Below are 18907 nucleotides of genomic sequence, written 5' to 3' on the forward strand. Positions count from 1 at the left end.
AGTCCATAACAACGTCTTCTTACTTCACCCTTAAAGGAAGTCTTCCTTCTGTTCTCTGTTTGTATTGACGTCATGAATCAACATATAAGAGGCGGTGTGTCTCAATATGTCCCTCTCATTCATCTCAGCTGAGGACACCAGACCTGAGACATGTAGGCAGAATTGTAGTGTCTCAATATGTCCCTCTCATTCATCTCAGCGGAGGACACCAGACCTGAGACATGTAGGCAGAATTGTAGTGTCTCAATATGTCCCTCTCATTCATCTCAGCGGAGGACACCAGACCTGAGATATGTAGGCAGAATTGTAGTGGCCAAATATCACAGTCCCTTTTAACCTGTTCAGGGCTTTCAGAGCAGCAACAAAAGGAAAAAAGGAAAAGAGACTTTGATCTCCTGAGGGTGCGTGAGAACGATCATATGATGTGATGTCACAAGACAAAATGAACAAAACCTGTCTAGCCTGCAGCTTACTGTAAAGGGAGCAGCAGCTGTAAGACTGGAGGAACCGAAACTGATAAGATAAAAGAAGGCTGAGGTGACTTAGAAACTAAAAGGATGACAGTCAGAGTCCACCAACTAGACTGTCCACCAGCTAGACTGTCCACCAGCTAGACTGTCCACCAGCTAGACTGTCCACCAGCTAGACAGTCCACCAACTAGACAGTCCACCAACTAGACAGTCCACCAACTAGACAGTCCACCAGCTCTAACTAGACAGTCCACCAACTAGACTGTCCACCAACTAGACTGTCCACCAAATAGACAGTCCACCAACTAGACAGTCCACCAAATAGACAGTCCACCAACTAGACAGTCCACCAACTAGACAGTCCACCAACCAGACTGTCCACCAACTAGACTGTCCACCAACTAGACAGTCCACCAACCAGACTGTCCACCAACTAGACAGTCCACCAACTAGACTGTCCACCAGCTAGACTGTCCACCAGCTAGACTGTCCACCAGCTAGACTGTCCACCAGCTAGACTGTCCACCAACTAGACAGTCCACCAACTAGACTGTCCTCTAACTAGACAGTCCACCAACTAGACTGTCCACCAACTAGACTGTCCACCAAATAGACAGTCCACCAACTAGACAGTCCACCAAATAGACAGTCCACCAACTAGACAGTCCACCAACTAGACAGTCCACCAACTAGACAGTCCACCAACTAGACTGTCCACCAAATAGACAGTCCACCAACTAGACAGTCCGCCAACTAGACTGTCCACCAACTAGACAGTCCACCAACTAGACAGTCCACCAACCAGAGTTTGTCTTAGCAGTTACATTTCTCCAACCCATCCCCCTTAGCTGTTTAACAGAACAACGTGTCTGGGTGACACCTTTGTTGTTTTTCAAATGCCTGATTGTTCTTTTAACTCCTCCATTGAATATGTGGCGAATAGGAAGGTGAGCCTCAGAGCTGAGCTGTAGGAAGTTCCTCATTCTCAGCATTGTATCTGTTTCTCTCTCCTGCCCCATGTGTCCATCCACCTCATCTGCCTGTAGACTCCTCCATTGAATATGTGGCGAATAGGAAGTTGAGCCTCAGAGCTGTAGGAAGTTCCTCATTCTCAGCATTGTATCTGGTTCTCTCTCCTGTCCCATGTGTCCATCCACCTCATCTGCCTGTAGACTCCTCCCTCTGGGGTGATAGACAGTATAATACAGGAGCAGATAGGCCAGCCCTAGAACGGTCCCTCCAAATATCAGCAGAGTCACCGGCCAGAAGTACTCAGTAGCGTTAACCTCTGGCCTCACCAGAACCAGCAGCAAAGGACCAGAGAGGTTCACAAACGCAAAGAAAACGTAGTACACAGCCATCTGCCATCTGGTATCCTGTCCTTTCACGTTAAAGAAGGTGAATATGAGGACGACTCCCACGATGATCCGATAGAGCCTCTCTAGACCTTTAGACGTGCAGAAGTCAGTACGGACCCAATGGGCCCAGAGGGTTCCGGCCAGCCAGACGACAGCCATTCCCAGGGTACTGTAGGGGCTGAGGACGAGGAAGAGGCTGAGGCTGAGGATGTGAGCGGTGATGGTCAACAGCTTGTATAGGAGGTAGACGAATGTAGGGAGGCCAGAAGGCATCTCTTGGACCTGGGGATGTTATATTCATTATTATTATTTACTATATATATGTATATGATAATATGATTATGTTATTATATGTTATTATATATTATTATTATATTACCTGGGGTAAGGATCGACGGAGACACCGGCGGTAGTCCACTATAGCCCAGGCGATGTTGATGAATGAGCCCACCATGCAGATGCCTGGACAGGGGAAGATGAGACACACATTAGAGAAGGATCTTACAGTACTGGCATGTGTGAGAGACAGGCATGTGAGAGACAGGCATGTGAGAGACAGGCATGTGTGAGAGACAGGCATGTGAGAGACAGGCTTGTGTGAGAGACAGGCATGTGAGAGACAGGCTTATGAGAGACAGGCATGTGAGAGGTAGGCATGTGAGAGGCAGGCATGTGAGAGACAGGCATGTGTGAGACAGGCTTATGAGAGACAGGCATGTGAGAGGTAGGCATGTGAGAGGCAGGCATGTGAGAGGCAGGCATGTGAGAGACAGGCATGTGTGAGAGACAGGCATGTGAGAGGCAGGCATGTGAGAGACAGGCATGTGAGAGACAGGCATGTGAGAGACAGGCATGTGAGAGACAAGCATGTGACAAGGAGAGCAGCAGCCCAGAGGGTCTAGTCTGGTTATCGTGTGGTGTGGAGAGAAATGGAGAACAAAAGTTGTGGCAGTGGCTGCAGATTCTCACACTCCCCCCCTCTTTCTCTCCCTCCCCCCTCTCTCTCTCCTCTCTCTCTCTCTCCTCTCTCTCCCCTCTCTCTCCTCTCTCTCTCTCCTCCCTCTCTCTCCCCTCTCTCTCTCTCCTCTCTCCCCTCTCCTCCCTCTCTCTCTCTCCTCTCTCTCCCGCTCTCTCTCTCTCCTCTCCTCTCTCTCTTTCTCCTCTCTCCCCCATCTCTCTCTCCCCTCTCTCTCTCTTTCCTCTCTCTCCCCTCTCTCTCTCTCCCCCCTCTCTCTCTCCTCTCCCCCCCCCTCCCTCTCCCCCCCCCTCTTTCTCCCTTCCCCCTCTCTCTCTCTCTTCCCCCCCCCCCCTCTCTCTCACACACACACACATACACACACACACTCACACAACTCACATTGTATTGTGGACTTGTGTCCATGGCCCAGCAGGATATACATCTGGAACAGGAGCTGAGGGGCACTCTCCAGGAACGTCTCAAACAGTTTGAGCATGCTCAGATCGGTCGCCCGACCAAACAGGACCAAGTGGACCTCTCTGGAGAATTCAACAGTCTCAGGTGACTTGAACCACACTGCCATGTATCCTGCCTTCAACAGGTGGTAGTACCTAACGGAGAGAGAGAGAGAGAGAGAGAGAGAGAGAGAGAGAGAGAGAGAGAGAGAGAGAGAGAGAGAGAGAGAGAGAGAGAGAGAGAGAGAGAGAGAGAGAGAGAGAGAGAGAGAGAGAGAGAGAGAGAGAGAGAGAGAGAGAGAGAGAGAGAGAGAGAGAGAGAGAGAGAGAGAGAGAGAGAGAGAGAGAGAGAGAGAGAGAGAGAGAGAGAGAGAGAGAGAGAGAGAGATGTGTGTCGGTTTAGAGATAAACAGACTGCTGCAACCTGATTGGCTGAAGGAGATACGTAAACATCCGGGACAAGTATTAGCCACTGTAGCATTGTGGGTGAAAATTATGTTACATAAAACACACCGTATGCGTATTATCCTTGCCTTCTCGACATTAAATAGACATTAAATCGATTTCAGGAAGACATTTTCAGGCTGAATGGAGAATGTTTGGTGTACAAACCGATCCACGGGTTATACAAGTGGATAGACATAGATCCCCTTTCTGACGGTGAGACGAAACGACTCAATATCGCTATCTGTATAGACCGCATAGATCCCCTTTCTGACGGTGAGACGAAACGACTCAATATCGCTATCTGTATAGACCGCATAGATCCCCTTTCTGACGGTAAGACGAAACGACTTAATATCGCTATCTGTATAGACCGCATAGATCCCCTTTCTGACGGTAAGACGAAGCGACTCAATATCGCTATCTGTATAGACCGGCGGCATAGATCCCCTTTCGAACGGTAAGACGAAGTGACTCAATATCGCTATCTGCCTTGGAGCTTCAACTAACCAAACAATTTGTGGACGCCAACGTTGTAACTTACTAAGTTACCGGTGGCACAATCACAGGATGACAATAAAGGTGTGTTGTAAAGGCTACTCAGCCATATCTTTTGGCTAGATAGCTAGCTACCTGGTAATTTAGTAATTAACAGGTCATCTATGGCAATCCATGGTAACTGGTCATTTATACTTGAATTACTTCTTTTACTTTCATATAGTATTAAAAATATATATATATCTGTGTCATTATTGTCTATGAGTTCCTAGTAGATTGAGCATATGGTTCAAGAGAAAATAGTTGAATTGATAAAATAAGCGTCTAATCAACAATGGCGTTATTTTCAATTAACTCTGCAACTCTCCCGGCGGTTTACTTGTTTTCATAACAACCAACATTTTGGCGCCAAAATATTTACAACAAAGGCACATAGATATTGTAAAAAAAGATATTTCAGGCTGAAACCCTCATATTAAAACACCGATGGTATTCACTATGATGACGGTTTATATTTAGGATAATGTTTTACAGATTTTGTCATTCTACTTTTAGCTTTTAAATCCTCTTATTTATTTTGTAGTATTTCCTAGATTTGACAGGTGATAAGGCCACACAGAGTGCCAGAGATAATTACAGACACCAGTGATCGGTGCGGCAGGGTAGCCTAGTGGTTGGACTAGTAACCGGAAGGTTGCAAGTTCATATCCCCCGAGCTGACAAGGTACAAATCTGTCGTTCTGCCCCTGAACAGGCAGTTAAACCCACTGTTCCTAGGCCGTCATTGAAAATAAGAATTTGTTCTTAACTGACTTGCCCTAGTTAAAGGTTAAAAATAATATATATATATTTTTAAAATAATCTGAAGTACCCCAAAAAACTGCCACTATATGTCTTGTGAGAATTTACATAAAATCCTTGAAAGTTTCCCAAATTCTGGTAGTTTAATGGTAAACTTTGTAAGTTTCCAGTAATATTCTGTCCGTTTGCACCCCTAATCTTGTGAACATCTCCAGCTAACGTCACTATAAAGTTGATAACAGATATAGTAATCACATTTCAACCTCCCATCATCACATACCTGGTGAAGATACCCATCTGCAAAACATGGAGTCCAATCAGTCTTCCTCTGTTCATCCCAGATATCAGCTTGTCTCCACCAGGATTAACCAGTGGGTTCCTCGTGTCATCTCTGTACCAGGTGTAGCTGAAGACCTGTGTGGCTGCTGAGCCAACCACCACAAACAGTAAAGTCAGCCCAGCCCAGACCAGGTTCCCAACCAGGAAGTACTTCACTGCTAGTCCAACGTCTGTCACAATGTCCACCAGGTAAAAGCCCAATCCGATGATGGTACAGATCCATCGTGTTTTGGTGAACTCCGAGTCTGTTTGAAGCATGTTTGCTGCTCAGGTTTTCAACCAACGGCAAATCCTAATTTCTACTTAAATCAAAGGTTCACTTCGCCTCCCAGTGACTTCAATGCACGAGGAAGTGGAAATTCGTTAGTTATAGATGCTGTGGCTGGGTAATACTGGCTGAGCTTGTTTTTGGGGAGTTGGTGGTTCTGGACGGGTTTGCCTCAATTGACAATGTTCCGACTGATCCGAGATTTCCCGAGACTATCCTGTCCCCAATAATGTTTGAAATGACAAGATCTTCATGCCCTGTAAATGTATACGAAGTACAGAATATTATTAGGACGAAGTACAGAATATTATTAGGACAAAGTACAGAATATTATTAGGACGAAGTACAGAATATTATTAGGACGAAGTACAGAATATTATTAGGACGAAGTACAGAATATTATTAGGACGAAGTACACAATATTATTAGGACGAAGTACAGAATATTATTAGGACAAAGTATAGAATATTATTAGGACGAAGTACAGAATATTATTAGGACGAAGTACAGAATATTATTAGGACAAAGTACAGAATATTATTAGGACAAAGTACAGAATATTATTAGGACAAAGTACAGAATATTATTAGGACAAAGTATAGAATATTATTAGGACAAAGTATAGAATATTATTAGGACGAAGTACAGAATATTATTAGGACAAAGTACAGAATATTATTAGGACAAAGTACAGAATATTATTAGGACAAAGTACAGAATATTATTAGGACAAAGTATAGAATATTATTAGGACAAAGTATAGAATATTATTAGGACAAAGTATAGAATATTATTAGGACAAAGTACAGAATATTATTAGGACAAAGTACAGAATATTATTAGGACAAAGTATCTGACATATCAGTATAATTTAGTCACATGCATATTTGTGAAACTATTAACAGATAAACAAACATTTAAACGTTCAAATCCATACATGGCCGTGACTGTAAATGTATTCAGATGATGTGGCCTGCTTCCCTGATTGACCTTTGCCCTTTGCCTGCACTTTTCTCATCATAAAGAGAGAGAGGAAAGGGAACAGACAAACAGAGACAGGTAATGTAATAGACTAATAGAGACAGGTAATGTAATAGACTAATAGAGACAGGTAAGGTAGTAGAGACAGGTAATGTAATAGACTAATAGAGACAGGTAAGGTAGTAGAGACAGGTAATGTAATAGACTAATAGAGACAGGTAATGTAATAGACTAATAGAGACAGGTAAGGTAATAGACTAATAGTGAGAGGTCATTTAATAGACTAATAGAGACAGGTAAGGTAGTAGAGACAGGTAATGTAATAGACTAATAGAGACAGGTAATGTAATAGACTAATAGTGAGAGGTAATGTAATAGACTAATAGAGACAGCTAAGGTAGACTGCTGATAACATGTCCTGCCTAACATCACTACAACAGAGATCTAATCGTTCAGTTCCATGTAGCAGGTGAGCTCTCCCTCCGTGTCCTGAACAATTACACAACCTCCTGTAGGAAGGAGCATCTTGTTCTGGTTCTTAGCTATAGAGACAGGTAATGTAATAGACTAATAGAGACAGGTAATGTAATAGACTAATAGTGAGAGGTAATGTAATAGACTAATAGTGAGAGGTAATGTAATTGACTAATGTAATAGACTGTAATAGACTAATAGTCTTAGCCTATTACACTGCAGCCATATGTGACTTTTCCAGTGAATACCCACCTCATCATTCACGTCTATTAAACATTGTTTTTACATTAATGCCAGTCAACCATCTGTCTCTTACATCTCACCACATTCATTCATTTTATTTAATTTTGTACCTTTATTTTACGAGGTTAAATCATTAAAGAAGAAAAAAGGTTTACATTTCTTTACACTTCTTTTATGGTTTCCTCGGTCATTGTAACTCTCTCAAGTGGAAGTTGTCAGAACAAAGATTGATAAAAGACGACAACAACAACAACAACAAAAAATAGATTGTTCAATATTTTCTAGAAGTGAAGCATAGCGGTACTCACCGGTGTGTCTTCTCTAGTCCTCCTCTTACTGTCAGTGGATCAAATGACCAGGCACACTGCTCCAAAGTCCGTCTCTCTTCTGGAGCTCCACCCTGGCGGTGACAACCGTATCAACACCGACAGTCATACGTCATTATAGAGTCCACGCCTGGGCTGTGTGTGTGTGTGTGTGTGTGTGTGTGTGTGTGTGGTAGACCACTGACATGTGAGTTGATGTGTGTGTGTGTGTGTGTGTGTGTGTGTGTGTGTGTGTGTGTGTGTGTGTGTGTGTGTGTGTGTGTGTGTGTGGTAGACCACTGACATGTGAGTTGATGTGTGTGTGTGTGTGTGTGAGAGGTAATGTCTCAATTAGCCAATTTCTCTACAAATGTATACACACAGACAGACACACGTGAGTCAACTCAAGGCACGGGTCTACTGTAAATACCACAAAGGGAAGTACACATTCTCAAAATTTTTCAGATTTAGTTTCAGGTTTTAGGTGTGCCAATGATGTCATCACTCATCACACGCTCTGATAACTCTGTGAATGCAGCGCTGAGTGTGAGAGAGTTTGTGTGTATGTTTGGGTGTGTGTGTGTGTGTGTGTTTGGGGTGTGTTTGGGGTGTGTGTGTGTGTGTGTGTGTGTGTGTTTGGGGTGTGTTTGTGTGTGTGTGTGTGTGTGTGTGTGTGTGTGTGTGTGTGTGTGTGTGTGTGTGTGTGTGTGTGTGTGTGTGTCTGTCTGTCTGTCTGTCTGTCTGTCTGTCTGTCTGTCTGTCTGTCTGTCTGTCTCTGTTCAGTGTCTGTCTGTGTCTGTCTATGTCTGTCTGTCTTCCTGGCTGTGTGTGTGTCTGTCTGTCTGTCTGTCTGTCTGTCTGTCTGTCTGTCTCTGTTCAGTGTCTGTCTGTGTCTGTCTATGTCTGTCTGTCTTCCTGGCTGTGTGTGTGTCTGTCTGTCTGTCTGTCTGTCTCTGTTCAGTGTCTGTCTGTGTCTGTCTATGTCTGTCTGTCTTCCTGGCTGTGTGTGTGTCTGTCTGTCTGTCTGTCTGTCTGTCTGTCTGTCTGTCTGTCTGTCTGTCTGTCTCTGTTCAGTGTCTGTCTGTGTCTGTCTATGTCTGTCTGTCTTCCTGGCTGTGTGTGTGTCTGTCTGTCTGTCTGTCTGTCTGTCTGTCTGTCTGTCTGTCTGTGTTCAGTGTCTGTCTGTGTCTGTCTATGTCTGTCTGTCTTCCTGTGGCTGTGTGTGTGTGTGTCTGTCTGTCTGTCTGTCTGTCTGTCTGTCTGTCTGTCTGTCTCTGTTCAGTGTCTGTCTGTGTCTGTCTATGTCTGTCTGTCTTCCTGGCTGTGTGTCTGTCTGTCTGTCTGTCTGTCTGTCTGTCTGTCTGTCTGTCTGTCTGTCTGTCTCTGTTCAGTGTCTGTCTGTGTCTGTCTATGTCTGTCTGTCTTCCTGGCTGTGTGTGTGTCTATGTCTGTCTGTCTGTCTGTCTCTGTTCAGTGTCTGTCTGTGTCTGTCTATGTCTGTCTGTCTTCCTGGCTGTGTGTCTGTCTGTCTGTCTGTCTGTCTCTCTCTGTTCAGTGTCTGTCTGTGTCTGTCTGTCTTCCTGGCTGTGTGTCTGTCTGTCTGTCTGTCTGTCTGTCTGTCTGGCTGTCTGTCTGTCTGTCTGTCTGTCTGTTGTTCTTTCTATCTGTCCATCTGCTGTCTGTCTTTCTGTTCTCTCTGTCTGTCTGTCTAGTCTGGTTGTCTGTCCGTCCGTCTGTCGTTCTGTCTGGCCTGTGTGTCTGTCTGTGTCTGTTTGTCGGGTCTGTATGTCTGTCGATCTGGTCGGTGTCTGTTTGTGTCTGTCTGTCTGTCTGGTCCGTCCGTCTGTCTGTCTGTCTGCCCGTCTGTCTATTCATCTGCCCGTCCGCCTGTCTGTCTATCTGTCTGTCTGTTCCTCTATCTGTCTCTCTGGTCTGTCTCTTAACACAGTTCATTTCTGAGATATTATTCTCCAAGGATCTGACCCTAATCAGTTTGAAGGAAATTAAATGAAACCTAAAGTATTGCACAACTCAACGGCACTACTTTACTGAAATGTGGGTTGTTTTAAACTACTCAAACGCACCTTTTTCTGGGTCACACAGAAGACTCAGTTCAGTATTTTAACACGTATTAGAACCATAAGTTCTAGGTCCATTTATATGGACACAGTCAGGTAGAAAATAGGAAAGAGGCAGATATATCCATTTTTAAAAAATAAACTAAATGGTTTCTCAATAATCATCGCTTGTGAAACGTTTAAAAAATATATATATGCTGATTACCTTTCAAATCAGCCCCCAAAAAAGGCAATCTATCAACTAGAAAAATATACACTTCCTGTAGCAGTTTAGCACACATCCATGCATTGTGTCTGCCTCCAGTTGACAAAGTACACTTCCTCCCCAGTTAGCTCACACACAGGCGTTCGAACACGCTAGATAGCTAATTAGCATAGGTGTCTGTCTCTGTCTTCCATCTGTCTTCAGTAAACAAGTGCTGTAACATGGGTTATATGGCCATGTGGGAACACTAACCCTATAAAAGGTGTGTAGTAATTTAACCTTTTAATATGAAGGATATCTTCCTTGTGTTTTCATGTTTTTTTTACGTTCAGAACTAGCATTGGGGGCTCTTGATAAAACACCCCTGGTCATAAGATCATTAAAAGGCACTAAAAGGTATGTTGAGTCTATGAACGGTGTGGGCTGGTATTCATCATGCTCCCTCAATGCACGCAAAATAACATGCATTGGTTGTCTTTTTATCACTTATCCAGGAAATCCTGTTAACGGTTTCGATTTAATATCTCTTATCCAGTCGATCTTAAAAAATGGTTTCGATTGACTATCACCTGTTGGGGTTGTGAAGAGGAAGGCACGTAAAACCAACGGTCTCTGCACTCCAGACATGTAGGGGGCGGTAAACCGCTCCGCTCTAGCGACGACGCGCGTCGGCTGGGATCCTCCCACAAGAAGAAGAGCAGCTCGCTAGTCATTTGCTGACCCGTGTTTGAGTGAGAGAGAGGAGCAGGAGGAAGACTGGCTCGCGTTAAGAGCTGACGAAGACGGACAGATAACAATACCGAATACTTGGTCATATCTATTCCCTCTCTGCTTTTGAGTTGCGCCGGTCGCTAAAAGTTCCAGTTTTGGAATCCGTCCAAAATGGGGTTCCGCAAAAAGACCAACAAGAACCCGCCGGTGTTGAGCCACGAGTTTATCATCCAGAACCATGCCGATATTGTTTCCTGTGTTGCTATGGTGTTCCTCCTCGGGTTGATGTTTGAGGTAGGTCTAGTCCACATGTTCGAGGGGTCTGGGGTGCAATAAGAACCAAGCTTTCCAAATAATGTGACTCGTAAAGCTACGATGTGTCAACTCCACTGGGGAGAGAAGATGCTGCTGCTGAACCGTCACGTCAGCCTCTAGAAAGTGGACATGGTTGCTCAACTCCCCTATGCCTCTTCCTCTAGTGATGAATCCATAGTGTCTCTATTTTAGTGTCTCTATTGTCGTGTCTTTGAGTTGAAAAGGCGTGTAGTGGCCTACTGTTATTATAGCTGTACAACTGAGCACCATTTCCACATGGTTCCTTTTCTAGTCTAGGAGCCACTTGTAAAATTAGAATAATTTGGTATACCTCGCATTGCAATCTTTGTGGTACCAACTGGAACGCTATTCTGAGATTGTAACATTTAAGCGGCTAACGTTACAATGTTGCAGTTTCGCTGGATACAATATTGTGCAAGAAAGACAGTCCAGCGTGGATACTTTTACTAGTGTTCTGCCAGCAGCACAAATAACAACGTCACGTAGGTCTGGTAATGAGAGAACCTTAAAAATAAAAGCCCACCTTTGGCTAAAATTCAAAAGATGGACACTTTTTAAATGTTTTTATTGTGCCAACAAGAAAAGGCAATTGGTCATTTTTGAAAACAAATATAGTTTAAAAAAATGTTTTATCTGACTAATATTGAAAGGATATGTTGACTGGCAGTGAAATGAGAATATTGGCTTGTATAGAGACCTTTTCTAACTGTCTGGTGGAAAATACTGTAAATGTGTAGTTTGAGTACATAGAAGGCAGTGAAAACACAGCATTGCTTCAACAGAGGCTTCAAAACAGCGGTATGTGTGATCAAATCAAATTTATTTATAAAGCCATTCTTACATCGGCTGATATCTCAAAGTACTCAAAGTACAGAAACCCAGCCTAAAACTCCAAACAGCAAGCAATGCAGGTGTAGAAGCACGGTGGCTAGGAAAAACTCACTAGAAAGACCAGAACCTAGGAAGAAGCCTAGAGAGGAACCAGGCTATGTGGGGTGGCCAGTCCTCTTCTGGCTGTGCCGGGTGGAGATTATAACAGAACTTGGCCAAGATGTTCAAATGTTCATAAATGACCAGCATGGTCAAATAATAATAATCACAGTAGTTGTCGAGGGTGCAACAGGTCAGCACCTCAGGAGTACATGTCAGTTGGCTTTTCATAGCCGATTATTGAGAGTATCTCTACCGCTCCTGCTGTCTCTAGAATTGAAAACAGCAGGTCTGGGACAGGAAACTGCAGCAGCAGCAAGACCAGGTGGACTGGGGACAGCAAGGAGTCATCATGCCAGGTAGTCCTGAGGCATGGTACTATGTAGGGCTCAGGTCCTCCGAGAGAGAGAATTAGAGAGAGCATACTTAAATTCACACTGGAGAAATACTCCAGATATAACAGACTGACCCTAGCCCCCTGACACATAAACTACTGCAGCATAAATACTGGAGGCTGAGACAGGAGGGGTCAGGAGACACTGTGAGACACTGATACCCCCTGACAGAGCCAAACAGGCAGGATATAACCCCACCCACTTTGCCAAAGCACAGTCCCCACACCACTAGAGGGATATCTTCAACCACCAACTTACCATCCTGAGACAAGGCCGAGTATAGCCCACAAAGATCTCTGCCACGGCACAACCCAAGGGGGGGCGCCAACCCAGACAGGAAGACCACGTCAGCGACTCAACCCACTCAAGTGACACATCCCTCCTAGGGATGGCATGGAGGAGCACCAGTAAGCCAGTGACTCGGCCCCTGTAATAGGGTTAGAGGCAGAGAATCCCAGTGGAGAGAGAGGAACCGGCCAGGCAGAGACAGCAAGGGCGATTCGTTGCTCGAGAGCCTTTCCATTCACCTTCACACTCCTGGGCCAGACTACACGCAATCATTTGACCCACTGAAGAGATGAGTCTTCAATAAAGACTGAGTTGAGACCGAGTCTGCATGTCTCACATGGGTAGGCAGACCGTTCCATAAAAATGGAGGTCTATAGGAGAAAGCCCTGCCTCCAGCTGTTTGCTTAGAAATTCTAGGGACAATTAGGAGGTCTGCGTCTTGTGACCGTAGCGTACGTGTAGGTATGTCTGGCAGGACCAAATCGGAAAGATAGGTAGGAGCAAAACTATGTAATGCTTTTGTAGGTTAGCAGTAAAACCTTGAAAGCAGCCCTTGCCTTAACAGGAAGCCAGTGTAGGGAGGCTAGCACTGGAGTAATATGATATGGTTCTAGTCAGGATGATAACATGGTATGATAATGATAATATGATGATATGGTTCTAGTCAGGATGATAACATGGTATGATATTGATAATATGATGATATGGTTCTAGTCAGGATGATAACATGGTATGATATTGATAATATGCTGATATGGTTCTAGTCAGGATGATAACATGGTATGATAATGATAATATGATGATATGGTTCTAGTCAGGATGATAACATGGTATGATAATGATAATATGATGATATGGTTCTAGTCAGGATGATAACATGGTATGATAATGATAATATGATGATATGGTTCTAGTCAGGATGATAACATGGTATGATATTGATAATATGCTGATATGGTTCTAGTCAGGATGATAACATGGTATGATAATATGATGATATGGTTCTAGTCAGGATGATAACATGGTATGATATTGATAATATGATTTGGTTCTAGTCAGGATGATAACATGGTATGATAATGATAATATGATGATATGGTTCTAGTCAGGATGATAACATGGTATGATAATGATAATATGATGATATGGTTCTAGTCAGGATGATAACATGGTATGATAATGATAATATGCTGATATGGTTCTAGTCAGGATGATAACTTGGTATGATAATGATAATATGATGATATGGTTCTAGTCAGGATGATAACATGGTATGATAATGATAATATGATGATATGGTTCTAGTCAGGATGATAACATGGTATGATATTGATAATATGATTTGGTTCTAGTCAGGATGATAACATGGTATGATAATGATAATATGATAATATGGTTCTAGTCAGGATGATAACATGGTATGATAATGATAATATGATAATATGGTTCTAGTCAGGATGATAACATGGTATGATAATGATAATATGATGATATGGTTCTAGTCAGGATGATAACATGGTATGATAATGATAATATGCTGATATGGTTCTAGTCAGGATGATAACATGGTATGATAATGATAATATGATAATATGGTTCTAGTCAGGATGATAACATGGTATGATAATGATAATATGCTGATATGGTTCTAGTCAGGATGATAACTTGGTATGATAATGATAATATGATGATATGGTTCTAGTCAGGATGATAACATGGTATGATATTGATAATATGCTGATATGGTTCTAGTCAGGATGATAACATGGTATGATAATGATAATATGATGATATGGTTCTAGTCAGGATGATAACATGGTATGATATTGATAATATGATTTGGTTCTAGTCAGGATGATAACATGGTATGATAATGATAATATGATAATATGGTTCTAGTCAGGATGATAACATGGTATGATAATGATAATATGATGATATGGTTCTAGTCAGGATGATAACATGGTATGATAATGATAATATGCTGATATGGTTCTAGTCAGGATGATAACATGGTATGATAATGATAATATGATAATATGGTTCTAGTCAGGATGATAACATGGTATGATAATGATAATATGCTGATATGGTTCTAGTCAGGATGATAACTTGGTATGATAATGATAATATGATGATATGGTTCTAGTCAGGATGATAACATGGTATGATTATGATGATATGGTTCTAGTCAGGATGATAACATGGTATGATATTGATAATATGATTTGGTTCTAGTCAGGATGATAACATGGTATGATAATGATAATATGATAATATGGTTCTAGTCAGGATGATAACATGGTATGATAATGATAATATGATGATATGGTTCTAGTCAGGATGATAACATGGTATGATAATGATAATATGCTGATATGGTTCTAGTCAGGATGATAACATGGTATGATAATGATAATATGATAATATGGTTCTAGTCAGGATGATAACATGGTATGATAATGATAATATGCTGATATGGTTCTAGTCAGGATGATAACTTGGTATGATAATGATAATATGATGATATGGTTCTAGTCAGGATGATAACATGGTATGATAATGATAATATGCTGATATGGTTCTAGTCAGGATGATAACATGGTATGATAATGATAATATGCTGATATGGTTCTAGTCAGGATTCTATGAGCCGTGTTTAGCACTAACTGAAGTTTATTTAGTGCTTTATCCGGGTAGCCTGAAAGTAGAGCATTGCAGTAGTCTAACCTAGAAGTAACAAAAGCATGGATACATTTTTCTGCATCAATTTTGGACAGAAAATGTCTGATTTTTGCAATGTTACGCAGATGGGGAAAAAAGCTGTCCTTGAAACAGTCTTGATATGTTCGTCAAAAGAGAGATCGGGGTCCAGAGTAACGCCGAGGTCCTTCACAGTTTTACACCTTGAGGAGATACAGACAAGATGTCCTCAACCGTTTTGGAGCCAAATAAACAAGTTAGGACCCAAACGACATAAGAACATTCCAATGGAAGAGCAGGGGTACTTAAGGAGTTTGCCAGTTTGTTCTCAGGAAACAAAAATGGTGGCATATTTTGAGGAAGAATTTGATAAAGACATATGTTCCCTGAGAACTAAAATGGAGCCCTGTTTTATACATGTATCCTGTACTTAATGAGGAGCTGTCTGCGGCAGAGGTTAACCTGAAGTGACGCCCAGCCCGTGAACGGGACCGTTATCATCATCTAACACCAAGAGGTTAAGGTGATTGACGCTGCGAAACAATGGGAAAGCGTGTGGCATTTATGAGCTGCCGAATGAAGTTTTAAAATCCCCTAAATTAATTGACCTCCTATATGATTTTCTTCAAATGTGTTTTTGAGTTCAGTATTCTGCCATCCACTTGGTATGAGTCTATAGTGTATGAGTACACCATACTGCCATCCACTTGGTATGAGTCTATAGTGTATGAGTTCAGTATTCTGCCATCCACTTGGTATGAGTCTATAGTGTATGAGTTCAGTATACTGCCATCCACTTGGTATGAGTCTATAGTGTATGAGTACACCATACTGCCATCCACTTGGTATGAGTCTATAGTGTATGAGTACAGTATACTGCCATCCACTTGGTATGAGTCTATAGTGTATGAGTTCAGTATACTGCCATCCACTTGGTATGAGTCTATAGTGTATGAGTTCAGTATTCTGCCATCCACTTGGTATGAGTCTATAGTGTATGAGTACACCATACTGCCATCCACTTGGTATGAGTCTATAGTGTATGAGTTCAGTATTCTGCCATCCACTTGGTATGAGTCTATAGTGTATGAGTTCAGTATTCTGCCATCCACTTGGTATGAGTCTATAGTGTATGAGTACACCATACTGCCATCCACTTGGTATGAGTCTATAGTGTATGAGTACACCATACTGCCATCCACTTGGTATGAGTCTATAGTGTATGAGGACAGTATTCTGCCATCCACTTGGTATGAGTCTATAGTGTATGAGGACAGTATTCTGCCATCCAATTGGTATGAGTCTATAGTGTATGAGGACAGTATTCTGCCATCCACTTGGTATGAGTCTATAGTGTATGAGGACAGTATACTGCCATCCACTTGGTATGAGTCTATAGTGAATGAGTTCAGTATACTGCCATCCACTTGGTATGAGTCTATAGTGAATGAGTTCAGTATACTGCCATCCACTTGGTATGAGTCTATAGTGAATGAGTTCAGTATACTGCCATCCACTTGGTATGAGTCTATAGTGAATGAGTTCAGTATACTGCCATCCACTTGGTATGAGTCTATAGTGTATGAGGACAGTATACTGCCATCCACTTGGTATGAGTCTATAGTGAATGAGTTCAGTATACTGCCATCCACTTGGTATGAGTCTATAGTGTATGAGGACAGTATACTGCCATCCACTTGGTATGAGTCTATAGTGAATGAGTTCAGTATATTGCCATCCATTTGGTATGAGTCTATAGTGAATGAGTTCAGTATATTGCCATCCACTTGGTATGAGTCTATAGTGAATGAGTTCAGTATACTGCCATCCACTTGGTATGAGTCTATAGTGAATGAGTTCAGTATATTGCCATCCATTTGGTATGAGTCTATAGTGAATGAGTTCAGTATATTGCCATCCACTTGGTATGAGTCTATAGTGAATGAGTTCAGTATACTGCCATCCACTTGGTATGAGTACAGTATACTGCCATCCACTTGGTATGAGTCTATAGTGTATGAGTACAGTATACTGCCATCCACTTGGTATGAGTCTAGTGAGTTCTATTCCCAAATCTTCAAATAATGACTTTGGAGGGAGTTGAAAGTCCATGTTGCCCAGCAACAGCCCCAAAACATCACTGCTCTAAAGGAGATCTGCATGGAGGAATGAGACAAAATACCAGCAACAGTGTGTGAAAACCTTGTGAAGACTTACAGAAAACGTTTGACCTCTGTCATTGCCAACAACGGGTATATAACAAAGTATTGAGATAAACTTTTGTTATTGACCAAATACTTATTTTCCACCATACTTTGTAGGATTTTTAATTAATTTATTTGCAATGTGATTTTCTGGATTTTTTTCCTAATTTTGTCTGTCATAGTTGAAGTGTACCAATGATGAAAATGACAGGCCTCTCTCGTCTTTTTAAGTGGGAGAACTTGCACAATTGGTGGCTGACTAAATACTTTTTTGCCCCACTGTATGTTTTTTAAAATTTTACCTTTATTTAACTAGGCAAGTCAGTTAAGAACAAATTCGTATTTTCAATGATGGCCTAGGAACAGTGGGTTAACTGCCTTGTTCAGGTGTAGAATGACAGATTTGTACTTTGTCAGCTCGGGGATTCGATCTTGCAACCTTTCGGTTACTAGCCCAACGCTCTAACCACTAGGCTACGCTGCAAAACAACTGTTGCCATATGAAAATAAATGGGTGGAGGAGATGAATCATCAACCCAAATTGAGAACCTTTTGTTTGATTAAGGGTGAATTGGTGTGTGAGAGATATATTATGTATAACCTACCTAAAAGCAAGAGTTCGCCATGTGCACAGGTCAGGTCAGGGATATTGTCTCTGCGTATTGAAACAGGTCAGATCAGGGATATTGTCTCTGCGTATTGAAACAGGTCAGATCAGGGATATTTCCTCTGCGTATTGAAACAGGTCAGATCAGGGATATTGGAGGAAACGGGTACAAAAGTATTTATATCCACAGTAAAACGAGTCCTATATCGACATAACCTGAAAGGCCGCTCAACAAGGAAGAAGCCACTGTTCCAAAACAGCCATAAAAAAGCCAGACAAGGGTTTGCAACTGCACATGGGGACAGAGATTGTACTTTTTGGAGAAATGTCCTCTGGTCTGATGAAACAACAATAGAACTGTTTGGTAATAATGACCATTGTTATGTTTGGAGGAAAAAGGGGGAGGCTTACAAGCCGAAGAACACCATTCCAACCGTGAAGCACGGGGGTGGCAGCATCATGTGGGGTACTTTGCTGCAGCAGGGACTGGTGCACTTCACAAAATAGATGACATCATGAGGCAGGAACATTATGTGGATATATTGAAGCAACATCTCAAGACATCAGTCAGGAAGTTAAAGCTTGGTCGCAAATGGGTCTTCCAAATGGACAATGACCCCAAGCATACTTCCAAAGTTGTGGCAAAATGGCTTAAGGACAACAGAGTCAAGGTATCGGAGTGGCCATCACAAATCCCTGACCTCAATCCTATAGAACATTTGCGGGCAGAACTGAAAAAGCGTGTGCGAGCAAGGAGGCCTACAAACCTGACTCAGTTACACCAACTCTGTCAGGAGGAAGGGGCCAAAATTCATCCAACTTATTGTGGGAAGCTTGTGGAAGGCTACCTGAAAC

General features: G+C 42.3%; 2 protein-coding genes across 3 annotated transcripts in view; one reads left to right on the plus strand and one right to left on the minus strand.

The window, feature by feature from the left end:
- Window positions 1-874: 874 nt before the first annotated feature.
- Window positions 875-7692, minus strand: LOC110490885 (XK-related protein 9-like). Its single transcript, XM_036945674.1, has 5 exons — window positions 7599-7692; window positions 5266-5849; window positions 3187-3398; window positions 2209-2291; window positions 875-2111 (listed from the first exon to the last, which is right to left on the minus strand). Exons 2-5 carry the CDS (start codon window positions 5580-5582, stop codon window positions 1557-1559), a joined length of 1167 nt encoding a protein of 388 aa, XP_036801569.1. The 5' UTR covers window positions 5583-5849; window positions 7599-7692; the 3' UTR covers window positions 875-1556.
- Window positions 7693-10578: 2886 nt separating this feature from the next.
- tram1 (translocation associated membrane protein 1) overlaps window positions 10579-18907 on the plus strand; it is a 38479-nt gene continuing 30150 nt past the window's right edge. Inside the window, exon 1 of one of the 2 annotated variants that reach the window (XM_036945676.1) lies at window positions 10579-10883. In XM_036945676.1, coding sequence (XP_036801571.1) covers window positions 10761-10883 — 123 coding nt within the window. In that variant the 5' untranslated portion in view covers window positions 10579-10760. The remainder of the gene's footprint in view (window positions 10884-18907) is intronic. The other variant, XM_036945675.1, reaches the window with a different exon arrangement.

Source organism: Oncorhynchus mykiss, chromosome 15 (assembly GCF_013265735.2).
Source record: "Oncorhynchus mykiss isolate Arlee chromosome 15, USDA_OmykA_1.1, whole genome shotgun sequence".
Taxonomy (NCBI): Eukaryota; Metazoa; Chordata; class Actinopteri; order Salmoniformes; family Salmonidae; genus Oncorhynchus; species Oncorhynchus mykiss.